Source organism: Natator depressus, chromosome 6 (genome assembly GCF_965152275.1).
Source record: "Natator depressus isolate rNatDep1 chromosome 6, rNatDep2.hap1, whole genome shotgun sequence".
Classification (NCBI taxonomy): Eukaryota; Metazoa; Chordata; order Testudines; family Cheloniidae; genus Natator; species Natator depressus.
The window spans coordinates 20,091,504-20,113,893 of record NC_134239.1 but is presented as its reverse complement, the minus strand read 5'-3'; the positions used below and the strand labels follow the sequence as shown (position 1 = coordinate 20,113,893).

At 49.5% G+C, this 22,390-nt stretch overlaps 1 protein-coding gene across 1 annotated transcript in view; it reads right to left on the bottom strand.

Moving 5' to 3' along the window:
• The window catches only part of LOC141989734 (solute carrier family 9 member C1-like), a 293,130-nt gene that overhangs the window by 209,071 nt on the left and 61,669 nt on the right, over positions 1 to 22,390 (bottom strand). The window contains exon 7 of the mRNA XM_074956659.1: positions 2,816 to 2,915. Coding sequence (XP_074812760.1) covers positions 2,816 to 2,915 — 100 coding nt within the window. The remainder of the gene's footprint in view (positions 1 to 2,815; positions 2,916 to 22,390) is intronic.

Here is a 22,390-nt window from a genome sequence, read left to right as displayed (position 1 = left end):
CCCACTATCTCCTCCTCGTGGATCTCTGTTTCCGCCCTTGTTGTTCATATTGTCTGTGTGGTTGCATGTAGTGAATGGACCGGAATCTCTGTGAGGCATAATATCTGCCCTGTCTTTTCTTGATCTTAGGTGTATAAATGGCCAGGGACTTCAACATTGCTCTTGAGTCCTTGAGCGTGTGGAGGGACTCAGCTGTTTTGGCTACAAAGAGTTTAGGCCCTTTGAATGGAAGATCTTCAACTGTCAATTGCACCTCTCGGGGGAACCCAGAGAAATGTAACCAAGATGCCCTTCTCATCACTACCTCAGTGGTTGCAGACCTTGCTGCTGTGTCTGTGGAGTCCAGGGCATCCTGCAATGCTGTCCTGGCTATAAGGTGTCCTTCGGAGATAATGGACCTGAACTGCTCTCTTTTCTCCTCAGGAATAAAAATCAATAAAGTCTGATAGCTTTGAATAATTAGTATGGTCATGTTTGGCAACTAATGCCTCGAAATTGGTGATCCTAACATGTTGACTCACCAAGAAGTAGGCCTTACGGCCAAAGAGGTCAAGCCTCTTCCAATCTCTGTTATAAGGCGTGTTTTTGCGGTGTTGTTGTCTGCCCCATTCGTTAACTGCATCCACCACCAAGGAATTCGGTGTGGGGTGCGAGAAGAAGAATTCCATTCCCTTTGCCAGCACATAATATTTTTGTCAGACCTCTTGCATGTGCGTGGGATTGTTGCTGAGGTCTGCCAAATTGACTTAACTGATTCCATAATCAAGTCATTTGTGGGTAGAGCGATTTTGGAACACGTTGACGTCTGTAAGATGTCTAGGAGTTTATGTTGTGCTTCCTGGACTTCTTCCAGTGAAATGTCCAATGAGCTCGCAACTCTCTTGTCAAGATTTTGAAATTGTTTGAAATAATCTCCCGTATTGGAAGGTGGGGCATGATGGTGTCGTTGGGGGAAGATGATGAAAAGTGGGCTGCTGGTGCCTTCTCCTGCTCAGAGATCTCATCCTCCTCTTCAGCCACCTCTTCTGGAAGCTCAGATGGTCCCAGTACCAAAGGTGAGGGTGAATGATGTGCACTCAACCTGGGTGGGCTGGGAGGTTTGTGGTGTTGTGGGGGGTATGCCGCCCATCGGCTCCAATAAGGCCACTGTAGTGGAAAAGGCATCAGTGGCATCCATGGGTGCCCATACCAGTGTCAATTTTTGGGTTCAGTATAATATCCCCTTTGCAGTGGTTGATCTGGTCTGGTAGGCGCATACATGGGAGAAGAATGGTTTGAAGATTATATTTCCCCTTCGTCCTCATCCTCCTTATCACTCGAGAACGGGGGAGCAGATCGAGGTAGAGTGGTGAAGTGGCTTGGTAGCAAACATGCCTGAGTGACACTGCTGCTGAGAATAGGAGATTCTGGCATTGAGGTGACCATTAAGTCCTTCTGCTGCAGGAATTGCTGTGGTGCCGGTAGCATCAGTGCCTTTGAAGGTGTAGCAGTCAGTACCGACTGTTGCAGCATGATTGATGGTGTTGATGCGTGCTCCGATTGCGTTATGCCAACAGAAGGTTGTGCCATGGTCTGCAGTGGTGCCGAGCCGCTCGGCGCCAGGTATCTAGTCAGCTCTGCCGGTGCTAAAGCATGGGGTTTCGGTTTTCCCTTGCTGCCCATGTCAGAACGAACCTGCTTGGAGTCTTTTGCTCTTTTGGTACCCACAAGTACTCTTTTGGTACCGGAGGGTCCCACTACTTCAGCCATGGAGAAGGCCAGCACGCTCAGTACCCATGGGGTTTGCTAGTTTGGGGAACACCATTTTTTGGCAAATTCCCAAGCCAGGGAAGTTGTGGCCCACTTTTTGCCATCTTCTTAGAGGGGAGATCTTTAGTCTGAGCCATGGAGGAAGGATTGCTGACAGGTGGGGTCCGTGCTTCAGGCTCAGATGCTGGTCGGAGAGACTTCTCCGTCAGGCAGAGTTTAAATTGTAGGTGTCTCGCTTTCCTGATCCAGGCTTTTAGGTTGCGATACTGTGAGCATTTCTGAGGTATGTGTGTCTCGCCGAGGCAGTGAACACACTATGAGTGCCTGTCAGATACAGGTACTGAAAGTCTGCAGGTGAGGCAGCGTTTAAAACCCAGGGAACCGGGGATGCCCCTCAGAGGAGTATTTGCCCCCGTAAGGGGAAAAACTAATAGTCTACTCTAACAGTTAACAACAGAAACCTAAACTTCTGGTCTGAAGAAAAAAAATGTTTTGAGAGAGAAAATAAATTTAATGGGAAAGAAGAGGAGAAAAGAATTAACTATAAAGAGCAAGAATTAAATCTAACTAGTGAAAACTATGGTAATAAGACTAGGCACAGAGGTGCTGCTAGATGCTCCGACTCAAGCCAAAGGCAAAAGCAAAAGGAACTGAGAGGGGGTTGGTCGCAGATAACCACCTGAGGTGGCAAGAGACGGAGACCACGCATGTGCAATCCAAACTGGCACTGCTACTACAAATCTCCAATTACAAGCACGGGGCACATGAACACCTAAAGTGAAGCACCTAGGAAGGAGAACCTCGAGGTACACTCCTTCCACAAAGCCAGAAGGGATTAAGGCAACTTTTCTCTGTGTTTTAACCAGAACACTAGTTTGTTTGTTTTTTAATTATGAATGAACCACCCCACTGGAAGAGCATGTAATCCAGGGACCATTTGTATGGTCCACTATTGACCAGATTAGTCTGCCTATAAACACAGTTCCCTCTCTTGACATGTAAGTAGCAACAAGGAATATCTTGAAGGACATAAAACAGTTAATTTAAAATGGAAGTAAATACTCACCTAAAGATAAATTCATCAACCCCTGGACTAAAGCTTACAGAATCTAAAAGAATTCCCAAAACAGTGAGAGAAATAACACCAGACATTCCAATCCATTCAGCTAAAGAGAAGAAAAACAAGTACATTAAATCCCATTTAATTTACTGTAGGTGACAAACTATATTTTAATTCATGATTAGACATGCCTACTTAAAATAATTACTTTAAGTTTGCTTTTTTGGGGAACTTTTTAAATGTGTTATTTGTACTATCATTGGAGAAAAGTATTAAAATAAGCTTTGACAATATAATTAAGAAGAGAAACATAATTCCTTTAAATTCTTCCTTTTCTTGTTATTGGTTCCTACACTGGTAGGTTCCTAAATCAATTATTTCTCTTGCATTTTTTTAACTATGCTAAAACTACCCAGGCTAGTTTGTTTGGTTTCTTGCTTCAGCACCAGCCTTAAAAATGACATCATCATAGGTCTGGAAATAAATAATATTTATTTAGTTGAAACGACTGAGCTATTAAGGGACATATTACATTTTGATTTCCCACTAGTCTAACAAAATTTTCTCTCCCCCACACTCTAATTTTTCAGCAGCAGAGTACTGATTTGAAAAGAAGAAATTAAACTGTAACTCTATAATCAGTATTGTCAAAAAATGTACGTAATCTCTTTGGTTTAAATTTTCAGGCAACCCTAACACTCAAATCAGTCAAACTATGCTCAAATCAAGACAGAGCATTATCTGACCCTCTGGGAACTTTCCCTCTCTTATAGAAAGTTACATGGCAGCCCATCAGCACTATTATCCACATACTTATTGAAATCCATGAGGACAATACTGTAATTTCCAAGAACTTCAGCAGAAGTATTGACATCAGTTCAGATAACTCAGAGATAAAATCCCACAAATAACTCTTGTGGTCTATACACTAGAAGAAATAAAAATGTTGGTCTGCTGCAGACTCACAGGAGACAGCTACAAACTTGAACAAACAGAGATTGGCCACCTTTTGTATTATAATCAGGCTAAAAACCATAAACGTCTCACCAATTCTTCCTGTCTGAGGGTTTCTCTTCAGTGCAGTGTTAGCTCAAGATATAACTCAATTATTGCCCCTGACTTGACTTGCTTGCATACACACAAAAATCTCTAGCTCAAGCAGTGCTTTAAACTCATGCTAGGTGATCTGTCAAGGAGTGGGAGGTGAAGCTTGAGTGCTGATGAAGCTTCAGCTATAATGCAGCAGGGACTCAGCTTCTCTGTGCTGCTAATCCAGTCTGTGCTGTTCAAGCATTGTTTTTGAGCATGACTGCTCTCATTAAGCTAGGATAATTTGAAAACAAGAATTCTGTTTCATGAAAAATTTCAGCATTTGGTTTGTTCTGCCTTCAGACAAAACAGAGACCTTACAAAAAAAATTCACAAAGAGAGAGAGAACCCCCAACCAGAATAGCCAATAGCCCAGTAGTTATGGCACTGAGCAGGGAAATGGGAAACCCAGGTTCAAGTCCCTCTTCTGCCTGATTTAGAGCAGGGACATGAACGCTGCAACTCCCATCTTCCAGGTAAGACTACTGGCTGTGTGTGTTCTCTCGCTCTCTCTCCTCCCCCTGCCAAGCCCCATCTTCCTCCTCCCCCAACCAGAAATTCCAGTCTGGACCTCAGAAACCTTCCTGGTGAAAATGTAATCTAAACTGATATGTTTCTGTAACATGTTTTGGTTTTGATGAATCAGCACTTTCCAATGAAAAAACATTTAGTTGAAAAGTCCTGACCAGCTCTCGTTCACTCAAGGATAGATAACTCGAGTTAACACTGTAGTAAAGATAAAACCTGAGACTCGTAGATTATCATATAGCTGCCAGAATCTGCCATAACAAAAATGGGTCTGCAACTTTGTTCAAACGGGTTTTAGCAATACATACCAAATTCAGAGAACATTTCATATCATCGTGGACAATTTTGGCTTTGTTCACAATGAATCAGGCATTACCCTCCCAAAATCTCAGGCACAAGAAATATGTAACCATTCCTATGGAGCTTCCCAAGAATGAATTAGGACCAAGCAGAAGTGATGAAGGACCCTAAGCTAAACAACTTCTGTCATTTAAGTTTCATCACAAAGTTTTAATTAAAAAAAAAAACAGCTTGGGAAGTTCTCACTACTGTATAACCTTCCCCAAAACACATAACCCGGGCATACACAGATCAATATACAGAGCTATCAGAGTAACGGGACCTGTCATTATCTCCCTATGACATCTTTATATTTAAAAAGTACACAAAAAGAATTTAATTTTCATCACAGTACCCATATATAGCAACAAAATAAAATGTAAACACAAAAACACAAAAAATTCAGATACTCTGAAAATCTCATCACTGCTAGATTCCTGTTTAGGTACAAACACCCCTTCCCTTTTAGTTAAAAGAGAAGATTACTCACCCTGTGCAGTACCTGAGGTTCTTTGAGATGGTTCTCCCTGTGGGTGCTCCACTTCAGGTGACTCTTCATCCCTGCACCTGCGATCGAAGAATTTCTGTCACAGTGCCTGCCGGGTCAAACATGTGCTGTCCGCGTCCCGGGCCGCCTCTGAAAGTTACATAGCACTGTGCTACCAACTCTTCCCACTCCCACCCCCCGCTTGGTTCCTTCTCTACTGCAGTCTTCAGTGTGAAACCTCCAAAGTAGATGGGAGGTGGGAGGGTAGTGGAGCACCCAAAGGTACAACCATCTCAAAGAACTTCAGTTACTACACAGGGTGAGTAACCTTCTCTTCTTCTTCGAGAAGTGTCCCTGTGGGTGCTCCACTTTAGGTGACTGTAGAGCAGTGCCCCCCAGTGGAACAAAGGGGCTTTGGAGTTGCAGTCATGACGGATGATAAAACCATAAGTCCAAATAGAGCTTCTGATGACGAGTCCTGCTCCCTGACGTAATGCTCTGTGAACATATGGGCTGACGCATAAGGTTGCTGCTTTGCAGATGTCCATAAAGGGCGCATTGTTGAGGAAGCTATCGATGTAGAGTGTGCTCTGGTGGAGTGTGTGTGGGACCCTGATGGGGCTTATAGTTGCTGATGGCAATAGCAAAGGTCAATGCAGCCAGAGATCCACTTCAACAGCCTGTGTTTGGATATGGCGTCTCCCTTATATTATTCTGTGATGGAAAGAAATAACTTGGTGACTTTCTCAGTCCTGTCAATGTAAAATGCTAGCACCCTTCAGATGTCCAGGGCGTGAAACATCAGTTCTTGTTTGTTCCCATGAGGTTTTGGGAAGAACCATGGGAGATAGATGGGTTGATTCAAATGGAACAAGGAAACTATTTTAGGTAAGAATTTTGGATGAAGTCTTAGAGTAACTTTGTTTTTGAAAAATATTGTGTATGGGGGTGTGTCATGCGGGCCTTAAGTTCTCCTACTCGTCAGGAGTAAGAGAGATGAGAAATGTCATTTTCATTGAGAGGTGGAGAAGTGAACACATCACTAAGGGTTCAAACAGGGGCCCAGTAAGGCATTGCAGCACCAGATTAAGGTCTCATGACGGAGCACGGGTTTGTATTTCAGGGTAAAAGTTACAAAGACCCTTGAGAAAAAGTTTAATGGTAGGCTAGGTGAAGATCAAGAACTTGTCATCTTTGTGGTGGAAAGCCATGATTGCTGCGAGGTGTACTCTAATCGAGCTCAATGAGAGACCAGATTTCTTAAATTCGTATGTAATCTAATACCATTTGTAAAGGAGAGGTAGTCATCACAGTTTGTCCATTCTGGCATCATGTGTGGAATCTCTTCCATTTGTGCAGGTAGGTATTTCGTGTAGTAGACCTTCTGCTATTTAAGAGAACGTCCCTTACCTCCTCTGAACAGGTCATTTCACTGCCTTGGAATCATGGAGTAGCTATGCATTCAGGTGGTGTTTTGCCACGTTTGGGTGGTGGACCTGACCTGCATCCTGAGACAGGAGATGTGGTGGAAGGGGAAGAGTGTGGGGTGGGCACACAGCCATCTGCAAGAGATAATGAAACCACGTTTCTCTGGGCCAGGAGGGGTTATCAAGATGACTCTGGAATTGTCAGTCCTTATCTTGTGTATGACCCTGGATAGGAGAGGGGTGGGGGGAAAGGTGTACAGTAAAGGTGCCTCCCATTTGAGGAGAAAAGCATCGCCTAGAGAATGGGGTCCCAGTCTGCTGTCGAGCAGAAGGATGGGCACTTGGCGTTCTGGATTGTCACAAAGAGATCTACAGTTGAGACCCGCCCCCCAGTGTTTGAATATGCTCTGTAGTACCCATGTGTTTATCTCCCATTCATGGTCTTGGGGGAATTTCCTGCTCAGTGCAGCTGCAGTGGTATTTTGGCATCCTGGTAGACTGGAGGCTGAGATGTTGATGATGTGGCAGATGCACCAATTCCATAATCACATCGCTTTCTGTGCACAGGGTGTTGACCATGCTCCCTCTTGTCAGTTTATATAAAACATACAAGCAATGTTGTCCGTCAACACCTTTATGGTCTTGTCCCTGATCATGAGTAGGAAGTGTGAGCATGTATTGTGGACTGCCCATAGCTCCAGTAAGTTTATGAGCACTGTTGATTCTGATGGGGACCAGTGACCTTGGATCATGTGGTTGTGCAAATGTGCCCTCACCCCCAACCTTGCAGAGAAGCATCTGTTGTATCATTGATGGAGGGATCTGTGAAAAGAGAACTCTTGTGCAAATGTTGTATGGTTGAGTCCAACACTATAGAGAATTTTTGTACTTTGCCTGGCATCGTAAGGTACTTGTTTATACTGTGTCTGTGTGGGATGTATACTGTCCTGAGTCAGCCCTACAAGCAATGCATGTGTAGTCTTGCATGCTTCACGACAAATGTCGTTGCTGACATATGGCCTAACAGTGGGAGGCAGGTCCTGGGTGATATCTGTGGGCTGGTTTGTGTTGAAGTGATCAGGTTGACTAGAGTAGTAAATCTGTGAGGGAGCAGAGAGACTATAGCTTCGAATCGAGGTAGTTCCCAATGAATTCCAGCCTCTGTACAGGTGTGAACGTTGATTTTTCTTAATTTATTTGTAGAGCCAGTTGTGTGAAAAGAGCTGTTTTTTTGGATAACTTATAGGGCCTCTTCTCAAGTCAAGGTTTGACTAAGCAATTGTCCAGATAGGACAATTATGTCTATTATGACTCCTTGTCTGTGGAGGTGAGCCACCAATACTGCAAGGACTTTTGAGAATACCTGTGGAGCCATAGGTAAGCCCAAAGGGAGTACTTTGTATTGATAATGATCTGTGCCCAGAACAAATCTAAAAACTTCCTGTGGGAGGGATGTATCATTATGTGGAAATATGTATTCTGGAGGTCAAGGGCTGAGAACCATTCCCCTAGTTCTAGTGCTGGAATTATCGTTGCTAGCATGACCATCCTGAATCGCTGGGTCTTCACGAATTTGTTGAGTCTTCTTAGGTCAAGAATTGGCCTCCATCCTCCTGTTTTCTTCTGGGTTAAAAATAATGGGAGTAGAAGCCCTTTCCTCTGTGTTGTGTCGGTACTGGTTCTACAGTGCCCAGGTGTATGAAATGGTTTACCTCGTATCGCAGTAGGTGTTTGTGAGAAGGGTCCCTGAAGAGGAATGGGGAGAGAGGAAGCATGGGGGGGATGGAGGTAAATTGGATTGAATAGCCAGTCTCGATAATTTCTAGTACCCATTTGTCTGATGTGATGGTTTGCCATGCTGGGTGGAATGGAGTCAGATGGTCTCCAAAAGGATGGTTGTTGTCAGATAGTTCCAGGAATAGAAAATGGGGGAGGTATCTCTGGCCCTCGACCAAACCCTAAAAACTGTTGTTTAGGGAGTGGCAGGGAGTTCTTGGGATGTTGATGGCTGACATGGGAGTCACCGTCTCATGCGTCTCTCATGCGTCTATTTTTGTGGGTTATATTGCCTCTGTGGTTGAGTATAGGGCATGAATCTTGTTCTTTGCGCTGAGTAATACTTTCCCTGTTTTTTCCTCGGTCAGGCATGTAGATGTCCAAGGATTTCAGAGTGGCCCTGGAGTCTTTTGTGTGAAGCGACTCATCCGTTTTAGCTGCCAACAGCTTCAGGCCCTCGAATGGGAGATCCTTGACAGTGGATTGTACCTTTTGGGGAAACTCCGAGAGCTGGACCCAGGAAGCTCATCGCATGACTTTGGCAATGGAACATACCGCCGTGTCTGCCGAGTCCTGTAAGGTTTGTAAAGCTATGCAAACTAGGAGTTGACCCTCAGAGATGACTGCTTTAAATTATTCCTTTTTGTCATCAGGTAGATAATCAATAAAGTCAGACATCTTTGAATAGTTGAAATGGTTGTATTTGGCCATTAGTGCCTTGTAATTTGCGATCCTGAAATGTAGGTTCGCTGAGTAGGCCTTACACCCAAAAAGATCTAATCTTTTCCTGTCCCTGTCATATGGGGTGGATCTGGAATGGTGTTGTCTGCCCCACTCATTCACAGCCTCTACCACCAGTGAGATTGGCACTGGGTGTCAAAATAAAAATTTCATTCCTTTGGAAGGGACATAATATTTTTGTACGCTCTTTTGCAAGTGGGCAGAATTGTTGCTGGGGTATGCCAGATGGCCTTAGCTGGGTCCATGAAAACCTTGTTTATTGGGAGAGCAATCCTGGAAGAAGTTGAACTTTGGAGGACGTCCAACAACTTATGTTTGGACTCCGCTACTTCTTCCAGCCGTAGCTCCAATGCGTCTGCAATCCTCTTAAACAGCTCTTTGAACTGTTTAAAATCATTCCCCATTGTGGGTGGTGAGCAGGGCTGGATTAACTGTCCTGTGGGCCTGGGGCTACTATATTTTGTGGGGCCCCTGTATACAAGTCTTTTTCCTAATTTGAAACAAAATGATCACAATTATGGCATCGAGGCTATTAAAGCTACACTAAACTTGCCTTTTAATTAACATAAAGCCATTCTGTGGTTACATTTCAGTCTTAAAACATGTAGAATATAGTTAATTCAAAATAGCCTACTTCTTACCTTAGAACAGCTGTTATATTAGTTTCTTTCTGGGAGGGAGTTTGGGTGCAGGAGGGGGCTCCAAGCTGGGGCAGAGTGTTCAGGTGCAGGAGAGACTGAGGAGTGCGGGCTCTGTGAGGGAGTTTGGTGCAGGAGGGGATTCTTACGTGGGGCAGGGGGTTGGAGTGCAGAAGGAGCTGCTGGCACATCTCTGCACGTCCCCGGAGGCAGGGGGACAGCGTGTCTCAGTGCGCTGCCTGCGCCTGCAAGTGCTGATCCCACAGGGGCACAGTGCTGGGGCAGCACACGGAGCTGCCTCCCCCTCACTCTGCCAGGGGCCGCAGAGACATGCCAGTAGTCGGCCGCTTCCGGGAGTGGCATGGGGCCACAGCATGCAGACAGCCTTCCTGAGCCCTGCTGCTCCAGGCCCCCCTTAGTCCAGGGCCCTGGGCTGCAGCCCCTAAAGCCCCTGGATTAATCCGGCCCTGGTGGTGAGGACATGATAGCTTCATCCAGAGAATAGGATGAAAAATTGGCAGCTGGGTTGACTTCCTGATCCGAAGTCTCCTCCAGCCCTTCAAGTGCCTCTTCCGAGGGTTCAGAGGATCCAAGTACTGAGAGAGTGATGGAGACTGCCTTGACCTCTCCCTATGTGTACTGGGAGGCTTAGGGTAGTGGTGACGGTATGCTGCCCCTGGATCCCAGTAGGGCTGGTGGGAATGGCATTAGTGGTGGTAACCATAGGTGTCTGTACCACCTGTGAGTTGCTGGTCTGGGGTGGTGTTCAGGTTGTTCTAGTGGACCTGACCTGGTAGCTATCTGAATAGGCAAGGAGTGATGTGAAGAATAGATTTCCCCTTCATCATCATCCTCATTGCTTGAGAAAGGAGAAGCTAATCTGGGTAGTGGTGTGAATTGGCATGGTACCAAGCATGCTGGAGTAACATCAGTACCAAGGAGGGGAGATTCCGGTGCCAAAGAGACTAGAAGATCATTATGCCAGAGAAATTGCAGTACCGAGAGTATCAGTACCAAGGAAAGTGTTGCTGGCAGTCCCAATGCTATTACTACAGTTGTTAGTGCCAAGGATCATGTGCTATGCGGTACGGAGGCAGAAGGTGGTGCCATAGACTGTAGTGCTGCTGAGCTGCTCGGTGATGCATGTTTGAGCGGCTCTGGCAGTAATGAGATAGGGATGTTAAATTCCTCTTTTGTGCCTTTAATCTGAGCCTGCCCACTTAGGTTGTTTGGCTTGCATGGTACCCGTGATGCTGGATGGTCCCGTTGCCTCAGAGGTGGTAGGTCTCAGTGTGGTCAGTACCGATGGGGTCTGATGGGTCAGGAAGAGTCTCTTTTTGGTAGGTTCCCGAGAAGGGGAGGTCAGAGCCTGTTTTTTGTCACCTTTTTGAAGTAGTGCTCCTTCCTCTGAGAAGGTGTTGCGGAATTTCTGTCAGATGCCACTGCTAGAGGTCAATGCCCAGGAGGGTCTGTAATCCTGAATCAGATGCTGGGCACAGACACTTCTCCCTCATGAGGAGTTTTAACTGGAGATCCCTTGCTTTTCTGGTGCTGGTCTTTAGATTATGGCAGTGGGATCACTTTTATGGGATGTGTGTCTTGCGAAAGCAGCGGACACACTGCGAATGTCCATCAGAAACTGGGATTGACGACCAGCAAGTGAGGCAACGCAGAGAGTTGGGCATGCCCCTTAGAATAGGGTCTCTCACATGAGGGAGGTTAACTGTTCTATACTAATGGATATAATAATAAATGATACTTAAACTTCTAAGAGAAGAAAAAAGATTTTTTTTAGTAGAAAAAAATCAACAGGGAAGAGAAAGGGTAGTTAAATATTAACTAACTAAACTATGTTCTAAAACTACTACTCCAAATCTGACGTCGATTAAAGGTGAACTCAGAGGCTTTGCTAATTGTTCCATTTAAGCCAAGGGTAGTAGAGAAAGAACTGGGGGCGGGGAGACACAGTGCTATGTAACCCCCAGAGGTGGCCCAAGACAGGAACTGCACATGTGCAACCCAACCAGGCACTGCTATCAAATTCTGATCACAGGCACTGGGATGCAGATTCACCTAAAGTGGAGCACGCACAAGGATACTCCTCAAAGAAGAAAAGACAGTTACCTTTTCCATAACTGAGTGTTCTTCGAGATGTGTTGCTCACGTCTATTCCACAATAGGTGTGTGCGCTTGCCACGTGCACCGGTGTCAGAAGTTTTTCCCCTAGCAGTGCCCGTAGGGGAGCGCCCCAGCAACCCCTGGAGTGGCACCTCTATGACATGGTATAAGGGGCGCTGCGCGCTTCCCCCACCTTCAGTTCCTTCTTGCCAGACAACTCTGACAGAGGGGAAGGAGGGTGGGATGTGGAATAGACACGAGCAACACATCTTGAAGAACACCAGTTATGGAAAAGGTAACTGTCTTTTCTTCTTCGAGTGATTGCTCATGTGTATTCCACAATAGGTGATTCCAAGCTAAATCAGTTGGAGGTGGGTAGGAGTTCACAAACTCTCAGGATGGAGCACAGCCCTGCCGAACCCGGCGTCTTCCCTGCTCTGGGAGATGATCGCATAATGCAAGGTGAATGTGTGAACTGAAGACCACGTGGCAGCCCTGCAAATGTCCTGAATGGGGACATGGGCTAAAAAGGCAGCCGATGAGGCTTGTCCCCTAGTTGAGTGTGCCCTCACAATTGACGGTGGAGGGATACCTGCCAGGTCATAACAGGTACGGATGCATGAGGTGATCCATTTGGAGAGCCGCTGAGTGGAAATCGGCTAACCCCTCATGCATTCAGCCGAGGCGATGAACAGCTGCGAAGACTTCCTGAATGGTTTAGTCTGCTCCAGGTAAAAGGCCAGAGCCTGTCTCACATCCAGCATGTGGAGGTGGTGCTCCTCACTGGACGCATGGGGCTTGGAGCAGAGGACCGGCAGGAAAATGTCCTGACCCCCGTGGTAGGCAGAGACCACTTAGGGAGGAATGAAGGATGTGGTTGAATCTGGACCATATCCTTATGGAACACCGTGTACGGGGGCTCGGAGGTCAGGGCCCTGAGTTCTGAGACCCGTCTAGCTGACGTGATCGCCACCAGGAAAGCTAACTTCCATGAGAGGTGCGACCAGGAGAATGTAGCTAGCGGCTCAAAAGGGGGACCCGTCAACTGGGCCAGCACCAAGTTCAGGTCCCACTGCGGGATTGGGGGCCTAACATACGGGAAGAGACGATCCAAACCCTTAAGGAATCGGCCAGTCAAAGCATGGGAAAATACCATGTGCCCCAGCACCGGTGGGTGGAAGGCCGATATGGAGCCAAGTGCACCTTGATGGACGAGGGCGCTAGGCCTTGGGCTCTGAGGCGAAGGAAGTAGTCTAAAATGAGCTGGATTAGGGCAGCCACGGGTGAAATGCCCCACTCAGCTGCCCACCAGGAAAACTGAGACCACTTTGCCAAGTAGGCTCGATGCGTGGAGGGTTGCCTGCTTTCCAAGAGGACGCGCTGAACCCCTTCCGAGCACGTCCTCTCCTCCCAGCCTAACCACTGAGCAGCCATGCCGTGAGGTGGTGTGCCACTAGGTTGGGGTGGAGGAGGCAGCCCTTGTCCTGGGAGAGAAGGTCCAGGCATGATGGTAACGGCCACGGTGGGGCGACCGCCAGGCTCGTGAGGTTCCCATACCAATGTTGCCTGGGCCACACTGGGGCAATCAGGAGGACCCGGGCCCTGTCTGTCTTTATCTTTTCCAGGACCTTGTTGATCAGCGGGATCAGGGGGAACGCAGAGAGAAGCTGACCTGACCAGGATAGGAGGAAGGCCTAGGAGATAGCGCCCATTCCCAGCCCCCACCCCTCGGAGCAGAACCGGGGACACCGGCAGTTCTGCCGAGTCGCGAACAGGTCCACCTGGGGAGTTCTCCACTCTTGGAAAAGTTTGTGCACCACCTCTGGGTGTAGAGACCACTCATGCTGAGAGAAGAAGTCTATGCTCAGGCGATCTGCCCGCAAATTCTAGGCGCCTGGTAGGTGGTAGGCCTGTAGGCAAATGTCGTGGGCTATACAGAAGTCCCACAGCCTGAGAGCTTCCTGGCAGAGGAGTGGGTCCTGCCTTGCCTGTTGATGTAAAACATCGAGGCTGTGTTGTCCGTGAGAATCCTGACCACTCTGCCCTCCAGGTGCAAGCGGAAGGCCACACACACCAGCCGGACCACCCTGAGTTCCTTGACATTTATATGCAGGGCAAGGTCCTGCAGAGACCACAGTCCTTGGGTCTGAACGTCCCCCACATGGGCTCCCCATCCCAGGTCCGAATCGTCGTACACCAGCTCCACCGACAGGGGCCTGCCCCTGAACGGGACCCGTGGAGCATGTTCCCCAGGGAGGACCACCATTGTAGGGAGGCGATCACTGGCTCAGGCACAGTGAGGACCTTGTCCATCCTGTCTCTGGCCTGGGAGAACACCGAGGCCAACCTCGGGGGCCTCATCCTGAGTCTGCCATGGCAAACCACATATGTGCACGCTGACATGTGACCCAGGAGCTGGAGGCACACTCTGGCTGTCGTCACAGGAAACGTTATGACTCTATCAATGAGTCCTTTCAGGGTCTCAAATCTGTCCAGTGGGAGGGAGGCCTTGGCTGACGTCGCGTCCAGGACTGCCCCAATAAACTCTATGCATTGCACTGGGACTACCGTGGACTTGGTGTCGTTCACCAACAGGCCCAGGGTAGCGCACGTAGGGAGGAGAGCCACATGATCCCACACCTGCGATCGGGAGCCGCCTTTGACTAGCCAGTCGTCCAGATCGGGGAAGATCTGGACCTCAATGACGTCTGAGGTAGACTGCCACCACAGACATGCATTTTGTGAATACCCTGGGAGCAGTGGACAGGTCAAACGGGAGGACCGTAAATTGGTAGTGCTCCTGCCCAACTGTGAAACAGAGGAAGCGCCTGTGCCCCTCCAATATGTGAATGTGGAAGTACGCATCCTGCAGATTGAGGGCAGTGTACCAATCCCCGGGATCCAGGTAGGGGATGATAGAGGCCAGAGAGATTATACGGAACTTGAGTTTTACCATGTACTGGATGGGCCTGAGCCCCACTTTGGCCTTCAGGATAAGGAAATAGCAGGAGTAGTACCCCTTGCGTTTGAACTCTGCTGGCACCACTTCCACCCCTCCTAAGCCAAGGAGCCGCCCCACCTCCTGCTCGAGCAGGGCCTCGTGAGAGGGGTTCCCCAGGACGAATGGGGCGGAGGGTGGTTGGGCAGGGTAGAGGTAAATTGGAGGGCGTAGCCCCAGGAGATGGTGTTGAGGACCCACTGACCCTGAGGTCAGCCACGACCACTACGGGAGAAAAGCACACAACTGGTTGGAGAAGGGAAGCTATATTGCGGGTGGATCCCTAGTGCGAACTGGAAGGTAGCACCAGGGCGTCATATCAAAACTCATGTTTTCCCGCCTATTTACCCTTGTAGGGCCCAGGCTGGGGGGCAGACCGGGACTGCCTCTGCGGGCATTTCTTATAGTCCCGCGACTTTTTATAAGGGGGCTCATATGTAGAGTGGGTGGCCTGGGTGGGATCCTGCTGTGGCCGGAGCCGGAACATAGAGACTAAATGTCTTAAGCATAGTGCGGGAATCTTTCAGACCGTGCAGCTTCACGTCTGTCTGTTCTGCAAACAGGGACTTGCCATCAAATGGGAGGTCCTGCAGGAGTTCTGCGCCTCACTGGACAGCCCAGACAGCAGGAGCCACGACACCCTCCTCATGGACACCGCGGAGGCCATAGACCGTGCAGCTGTATCCGCCGCAGCCGCCGCTGCCTGCGGGGTTGCCCTTGCAGCTGCTGTACCCTCCTCCACCAGAGCTTTGAACTCCTTCCTGACATGCTCCTGGAGGGAGTCCTCGAATTTGGGTAGAGAGCCCCATAAATTGAACTCATACCGACCCAGGAGGGCCAGATGCTTCACCACCCATAACTGGAAACTCGAGGACGAATAAACTTTTTTCCCAAATAAGTCCAGCCTTCTTGAGCCTTTATTTTTCGGGGTAGTGGCTGGTTGGCCCTGCCACTCCCTGTGGCTGACCAACTCGACCACCTGGGAGTTGGGCAGGGTGGATGTACAGGTATTCATGCCCCTTGGTGGGCACAAAGTACTTCCGTTCAGCCCTCTTAGAGATGGGGGGCAAGGAAGCCGGGGTTTGCCACAAGGCGTTTGAAATTTTTGCCACCCCTTCGTGGAGTGGGAGAGTCACCCTGCCTGGTGCTGAGGCCGATAGGACATTGAAGAGGGAGTCCAAGGGTTCCTCCACCTCCTCGACCCGAAGGTTGAGGCTTGATGCCACCCTTTTCGATAGTTCCTTTAGAGTCCTCCTGAGAGACAGAGGGAGGAGGGACCGTAATCACCTCATCAGGGGAGGGTGAGGAGGCCGGCGCAGTACTCTGCGTACCCACCGGTTCCGGGGGTCCCACCACTTGGTCGCCCTCTGGGCACAGAAGCAAGGATGCACGCACCACCGACTCCTTCCTAGGAGGCTGGGAAAGAGAGGCCGATGGCCGTTCCGAGGCTCTGATCACCAAGCGAGCCCCGACCGGGTGCTGCCTCAGGGGCCACAGGGCCCATTGGTACCACAGTGCTGGCCAAGGAGCCCGGTGCCACTGCACCTGCTGTGGCACTGGCAGAGCAGGCTGTTCAGCCTGACTGGTCTGTCCCATCAATCAACGGCTACAAAGGAAGACCGGGCTAGCGTACGACCTGTCGCTGTCCCTGGACCGGGAGGAGCGGCGGCATCGGGAATGGTGCCAACCATGAGACCATTGTCCCGACGTGGAGATATGGTGCCACTAGTAGAAGCTGCTCCGCGATCGGCTCCAGCGGGCAGATCCACGACAGCGAGGTGCCAGCGATCGACACCTGGGACTGCGGGAGCGGTGCTGCAGTGGGGTCCTGGAGCGAGACGACGAACGGGAATGGCGTCAATGTTCATGTTGCGACTGGCTACAGTAGTCCCTCGGAGATGAGGACCTTCGGTGCCATCTGCCTCAGTCTCGATGGGGCCCGCTCCTCAAGGCGGAGCGGTGCCTAGAGCCCCTGTCAGTTAGAACCCAGCCAGACAACCTGGTAGGGGTCGATGGTGACCGGCGTCGACTACGCACTGGGCGGACGCTGAGCAGTGAACGGCCTCAGGAACATTCCCTTGACCGCGAACGGTACCAAGCAGGGGGCGACTGCACAGTTCCCAACGGTGGCTTGCCTCTGGACCGGAGAGCCAACATTAGCAGTGCCCCTGGCACCTGCAGGGACATAACGTCCTGGGCCGTTTGCCTGGTCTCTGGCATGGAGGGCATCCAGACATCCGGGGAAGCCTGCTCCAAATGGGCCGGGCTACTCAGCTCGACCTGAGTCAGAGGCCTGGAGGCTGACGGGGACCGAGGACTGCCCAACATGGATCTAGCCTCTCCTCCAGTCTTGCTCCGGTGCCGCGGCGGAGAAGGCCTCTTCTTAGTCTTCTTGGTGTGCTCCGAGAACAGGGAGTGGTGCCAACTGGTAGATGGCACCGAGGGGTCGCCGCGCACCAACACCACAGTACCTGGTGCCAACTCTGAGCGGCGCACTGGAGTTGGGGTCAACACTGACTCCATCAGGATAGCCCAGAGCCAAATGTCCCTTTCTCTCTTGGTCCGAGGCTTGAAAGACCTGCAAATCTTGCAGCGATCACTGAGATGGGCTTCCCCCAGACAGCGTAAACAGTCCGAGTGCGGATCACACACTGGCATCGGCTGCCTACAAGTGTTGCATGACTTAAAGCCCGGGGTACAGGGCACGCCCCGATCTGGGCCTACTAAACTAAACTAAACTAAAACTACTTCAACTACAGGTACTACTATGATGAACGAACAAGAGTTCTAGGGGAAAGCTGCAGACAAGCTGGAGTAGATCAGTTCCGAAGCACCCTCACCAGCGGCAAGAAGGAACTGAGGGTGGGGGGAGCGCGCAGCACCCCTTATACCGTGCCATGGAGGCACCACTCCAGGGGTCACTAGGGGATCTCCCCTACTAGTACTGCTAGGGAAAAAACTGCCGGCACCAGTGCACGTGGTGAGCACGCACACCTATTGTGGAATACACATGAGCAATCACTCAAAGAAAAAAAATAGCCTTCTCACAACTCCCGTAATACAATAATTATGGTGCTCTAACCCTGTCCCTGGAAGGGCTAATAGGCAGGCTGGTGAAGCAATACCTGTGGCAGGGGGAGGAAGCACAGGCAGTTATGGGGCCCTAACACTACCCTGGCAGACTATCAGTCAGACTGTACCAGTCCGTGGAAAAATATGGCAGTGCATAAATACTCCAACACACATGCAAGTGAAGAGAGGGTTACTCACGTTGCGCAGTAACTGAGGTTCTTCGAGATGTGTCCCACTGTGGGTGCTCCACTTCATGTATCGGTGCGCTCCTGTGCCATTGATCAGAGAATTTCAGCAGCAATGTCCATCTGGGTTGCACATGCGCAGTGGTTGTCTCACGGCACAGTTGGTGCCCCATCTGTCATGGATGTGACCCAACCCCCTCAGTTCCTGCTCTACCGTAGAGTCCCTATTGCAAACTCCGACGTACAGGGGAGGATGGTGAGTAGTGGAGTACCCACAGGGGGACACATCTTCAAAAACCTCAGTTACTGCACAAGGTGAGTAACCTTCTCTTCTTCTAGTGATATCCATATGAGTGCTCCACTTCAGGTAACTGTAGAGCAGTGCCCCACTGTGGATGGAAGGGGCTTCAGAGTTGCTTGAGTGATCAAGGACAGCACTGTGAAACCTAACAGTGTATCCGATCCTGAGCCCTCAGTGACTGCGTAATGTTTTGTGAATGTGTTTAGAGGCCCAGGTAGCAGGTCTACATATGTCCCTGAGTGGAACATTATTCAGAAAGGCAACTGAAGTCGCTAGTGATCTTGTAGAATGAGTTCTGATCCCTGATGGGGATTGTATTTTCTTCTGTTGGTAACTCAGGTGGATGCAGCTAGAGATCCATTTGGACAGTCTGTGTGTGGATACAGGGGAACCTTTTCAGTGTTCCATTGTGGAGATGAAGAACTTTGGAGATTTCCAGAAAGGCTTAGCTCTGTCAAGAGATCTCAAGAGTAACAATAAGGGTTTCTTCAGGTATGTTGGCAACAAGAAGAAAGCCAAGGAAAGTGTGGGCCCCTTACTGAATGAGGGAGGCAACCTAGTGACAGAGGATGTGGAAAAAGCTAATGTGCTCAATGCTTTTTTTGCCTCTGTCTTCACTAACAAGGACAGCTCCCAGACTGCTGCGCTGGGCATCGCAACATGGGGAGTAGATGGCCAGCCCTCTGTGGAGAAAGAGGTGCTTAGGGACTATTTAGAAAAGCTGGATGTGCACAAGTCCATGGGGCCGGACGAGTTGCATCCGAGAGTGCTAAAGGAATTGGCGGATGTGATTGCAGAGCCATTGGCCATTATCTTTGAAAACTCGTGGCGAACGGGGGAAGTCCCAGATGACTGGAAAAAGGCTAATGTAGTGCCAATCTTTAAAAAAGGGAAGAAGGAGGATCCTGGGAACTACAGGCCAGTCAGCCTCACCTCAGTCCCCGGAAAAATCATGGAGCAGGTCCTCAAGGAATCAATCCTGAAGCACTTACACGAGAGGAAAGTGATCAGGAACAGTCAGCATGGATTCACCACGGGAAGGTCATGCCTGACTAATCTAATCGCCTTCTATGATGAGATTACTGGTTCTGTGGATGAAGGGAAAGCAGTGGATGTATTGTTTCTTGACTTTAGCAAAGCTTTTGACACGGTCTCCCACAGTATTCTTGTCAGCAAGTTAAAGAAGTATGGGCTGGATGAATGGACTATAAGGTGGATAGAAAGCTGGCTAGATTGTCGGGCTCAACGGGTAGTGATCAATGTCTAGTTGGCAGCCGGTGTCAAGTGGAGTGCCCCAGGGGTCGGTCCTGGGGCCGGTTTTGTTCAATATCTTCATAAATGATCTGGAGGATGGTGTGGATTGCACTCTCAGCAAATTTGCGGATGATACTAAACTAGGAGGAGTGGTAGATACGTTGAAGGGCAGAGATAGGATACAGAGGGACCTAGACAAATTGGAGGATTGGGCCAAAAGAAACCTGATGAGGTTCAATAAGGATAAGTGCAGGGTCCTGCACTTAGGACGGAAGAACCCAATGCACAGCTACAGACTAGGGACCGAATGGCTAGGCAGCAGTTCTGCGGAAAAGGACCTAGGGGTTACAGTGGACGAGAAGCTGGATATGAGTCAGCAGTATGCCCTTGTTGCCAAGAAGGCCAATGGCATTTTGGGATGTATAAGTAGGGGCATAGCAAGCAGATCGAGGGACGTGATCGTTCCCCTCTATTCGACATTGGTGAGGCCTCATCTGGAGTACTGTGTCCAGTTTTGGGCCCCACACTACAAGAAGGATGTGGATAAATTGGAGAGAGTCCAGCGAAGGGCAACAAAAATGATTAGGGGTCTGGAACACATGACTTATGAGGAGAGGCTGAGGGAACTGGGATTGTTTAGTCTGCAGAAGAGAAGAATGAGGGGGGATTTGATAGCTGCTTTCAACTACCTGAGAGGTGGTTCCAAAGAGGATGGTTCTAGACTATTCTCAGTGGTAGAAGAGGACAGGACAAGGAGTAATGGTCTCAAGTTGCAGTGGGGGAGGTTTAGGTTGGATATTAGGAAAAACTTTTTCACTAGGAGGGTGGTGAAACACTGGAATGCGTTACCTAGGGAGGTGATAGAATCTCCTTCCTTAGAAGTTTTTAAGGTCAGGCTTGACAAAGCCCTGGCTGGGATGATTTAATTGGGGATTGGTCCTGCTTTGAGCAGGGGGTTGGACTAGATGACCTCCTGAGGTCCCTTCCAACCCTGATATTCTATGATTCTATCCAAGTAGAATGCTAGTGCTTGTCTGATGTCTAGAGTATGTACAATAGTGTCTTGCGTGTTCCCACAGGACTTGGGGCAGAATGTATGGAGATGAATCAGTTGGTTTAGGTGAAAAGACTATGCTATTTTGGGTACAAATTTTGGGTGAGGTCTCAGGGTGACCTTATCCTTAAAATATATGGTATACAGAGGATGGGCCATGAGGGCCGCATCTCGCTCACTCGCTATGCAGAAGTAATAGTGACCAAGAACGCTACTTTCATTGATAGATGTATTAGGGAACACATAAATAGTGATTTGAATGGAGGGCCAATGAGGTATCTTAATACCAAGTTCAAGTCCCATGTTGGCATAGGATCGCATACCTCTGTATGCCTATAAGGAGGCAGTTGGTAATGGGATGTGCAAATAGTGATGCCCCCTCGATGTTATGGTGAATGTGTTAATGGCGGCAAGGTGTACTTTAATGGAGCTTGTGGATAGTCCTGAGTTTTTTAGCTCCAGCACTAACGAGAGGAGTGCAGAAACTGCATTAATGCACTTGTTTTGACACAATAAGTGGAACCTCCTCCATTTTTGAGGGTAGGTCTTATGTGCGGTTGGCCTCCTGCCGTTTAGTAACATGTGTTTAACCTGTTCCGAACAGGCTAATTCATCATGATGGAACCATATAGGAGCCACACCTTCAGATGAAGTCTCTCCAGAGTCGGGTGGAGAATCCAACCCTTGTCCTGTGATAGAAGGCTCCTCTGGAGTAGGAGATGTTGTGGTGCACCAATTGCCATCTGCATCAGGTAAGAGTATCAAGTTTGTCTGGGACATGTGTGGACTATCGGTATGACCCTGGACTTGTTGAGGTATATCTTGTGTATTACCCTCGACCACTGTTCCCTCTAAGCTGTGCGCACGCACACAAATTCTAAACCCCACACACACGGGGAAACACCATGAGCACATGCACCCGTTCACCATCACCACCAAAGTCCCAGGGCTGGCGTGGTGACGCTTCCTGGGGCAGCTCCCGGAAGTGCCCCCACCCGCCGGCAGGAGCCTGCAGTGCGGGCGGCTCCCTCCTGCCCAATCAGAGCTGCGGGGGCGGGGCTTGCAGGTGCCCCCCTCGGACCAGATCCGACCCTAAGAGCCAGAGGGATCTGCTGGCTCTTAGGGTCTCTGCATGCTGCCGGCGCCTGCAAGCCCCACTCCGCAGCTCCGGCAGCTCCCATTAGCACTTTTCCTGGCCAATGGGAGCCACGGAGCTCACGCTTGTGGCAGGCACATTACATGGAGAGTGGAGACCCCCCCCCACCTCACCACTCTGACCCTAGGAGCCAGAAACCTCCCAGCAGGGCTGGTGAGTGCAGCCAGGGAAGGGGGCAGGGTGTGGTGGAGTGAGTGTCTGGGAGGTGTGTCCGGGGTGCTGGGCTGTGAGGGTGTGGAAGGCGCTGGGCAGTGGGCGAGGTTTGTGTGTTTTGGGGTGCTAGGCAGTGGGGGAGATCTGTGTGTGTCAGGGCACTGGGGGTCTGTGTGGGGCATTGTTTAGTTGTGGTGGTGGGGCTGTGGGGAAGGGCACTGGGAGGGAGGAGAAATCTGTGTGTATTGGGAAACTAGCAAGTGGG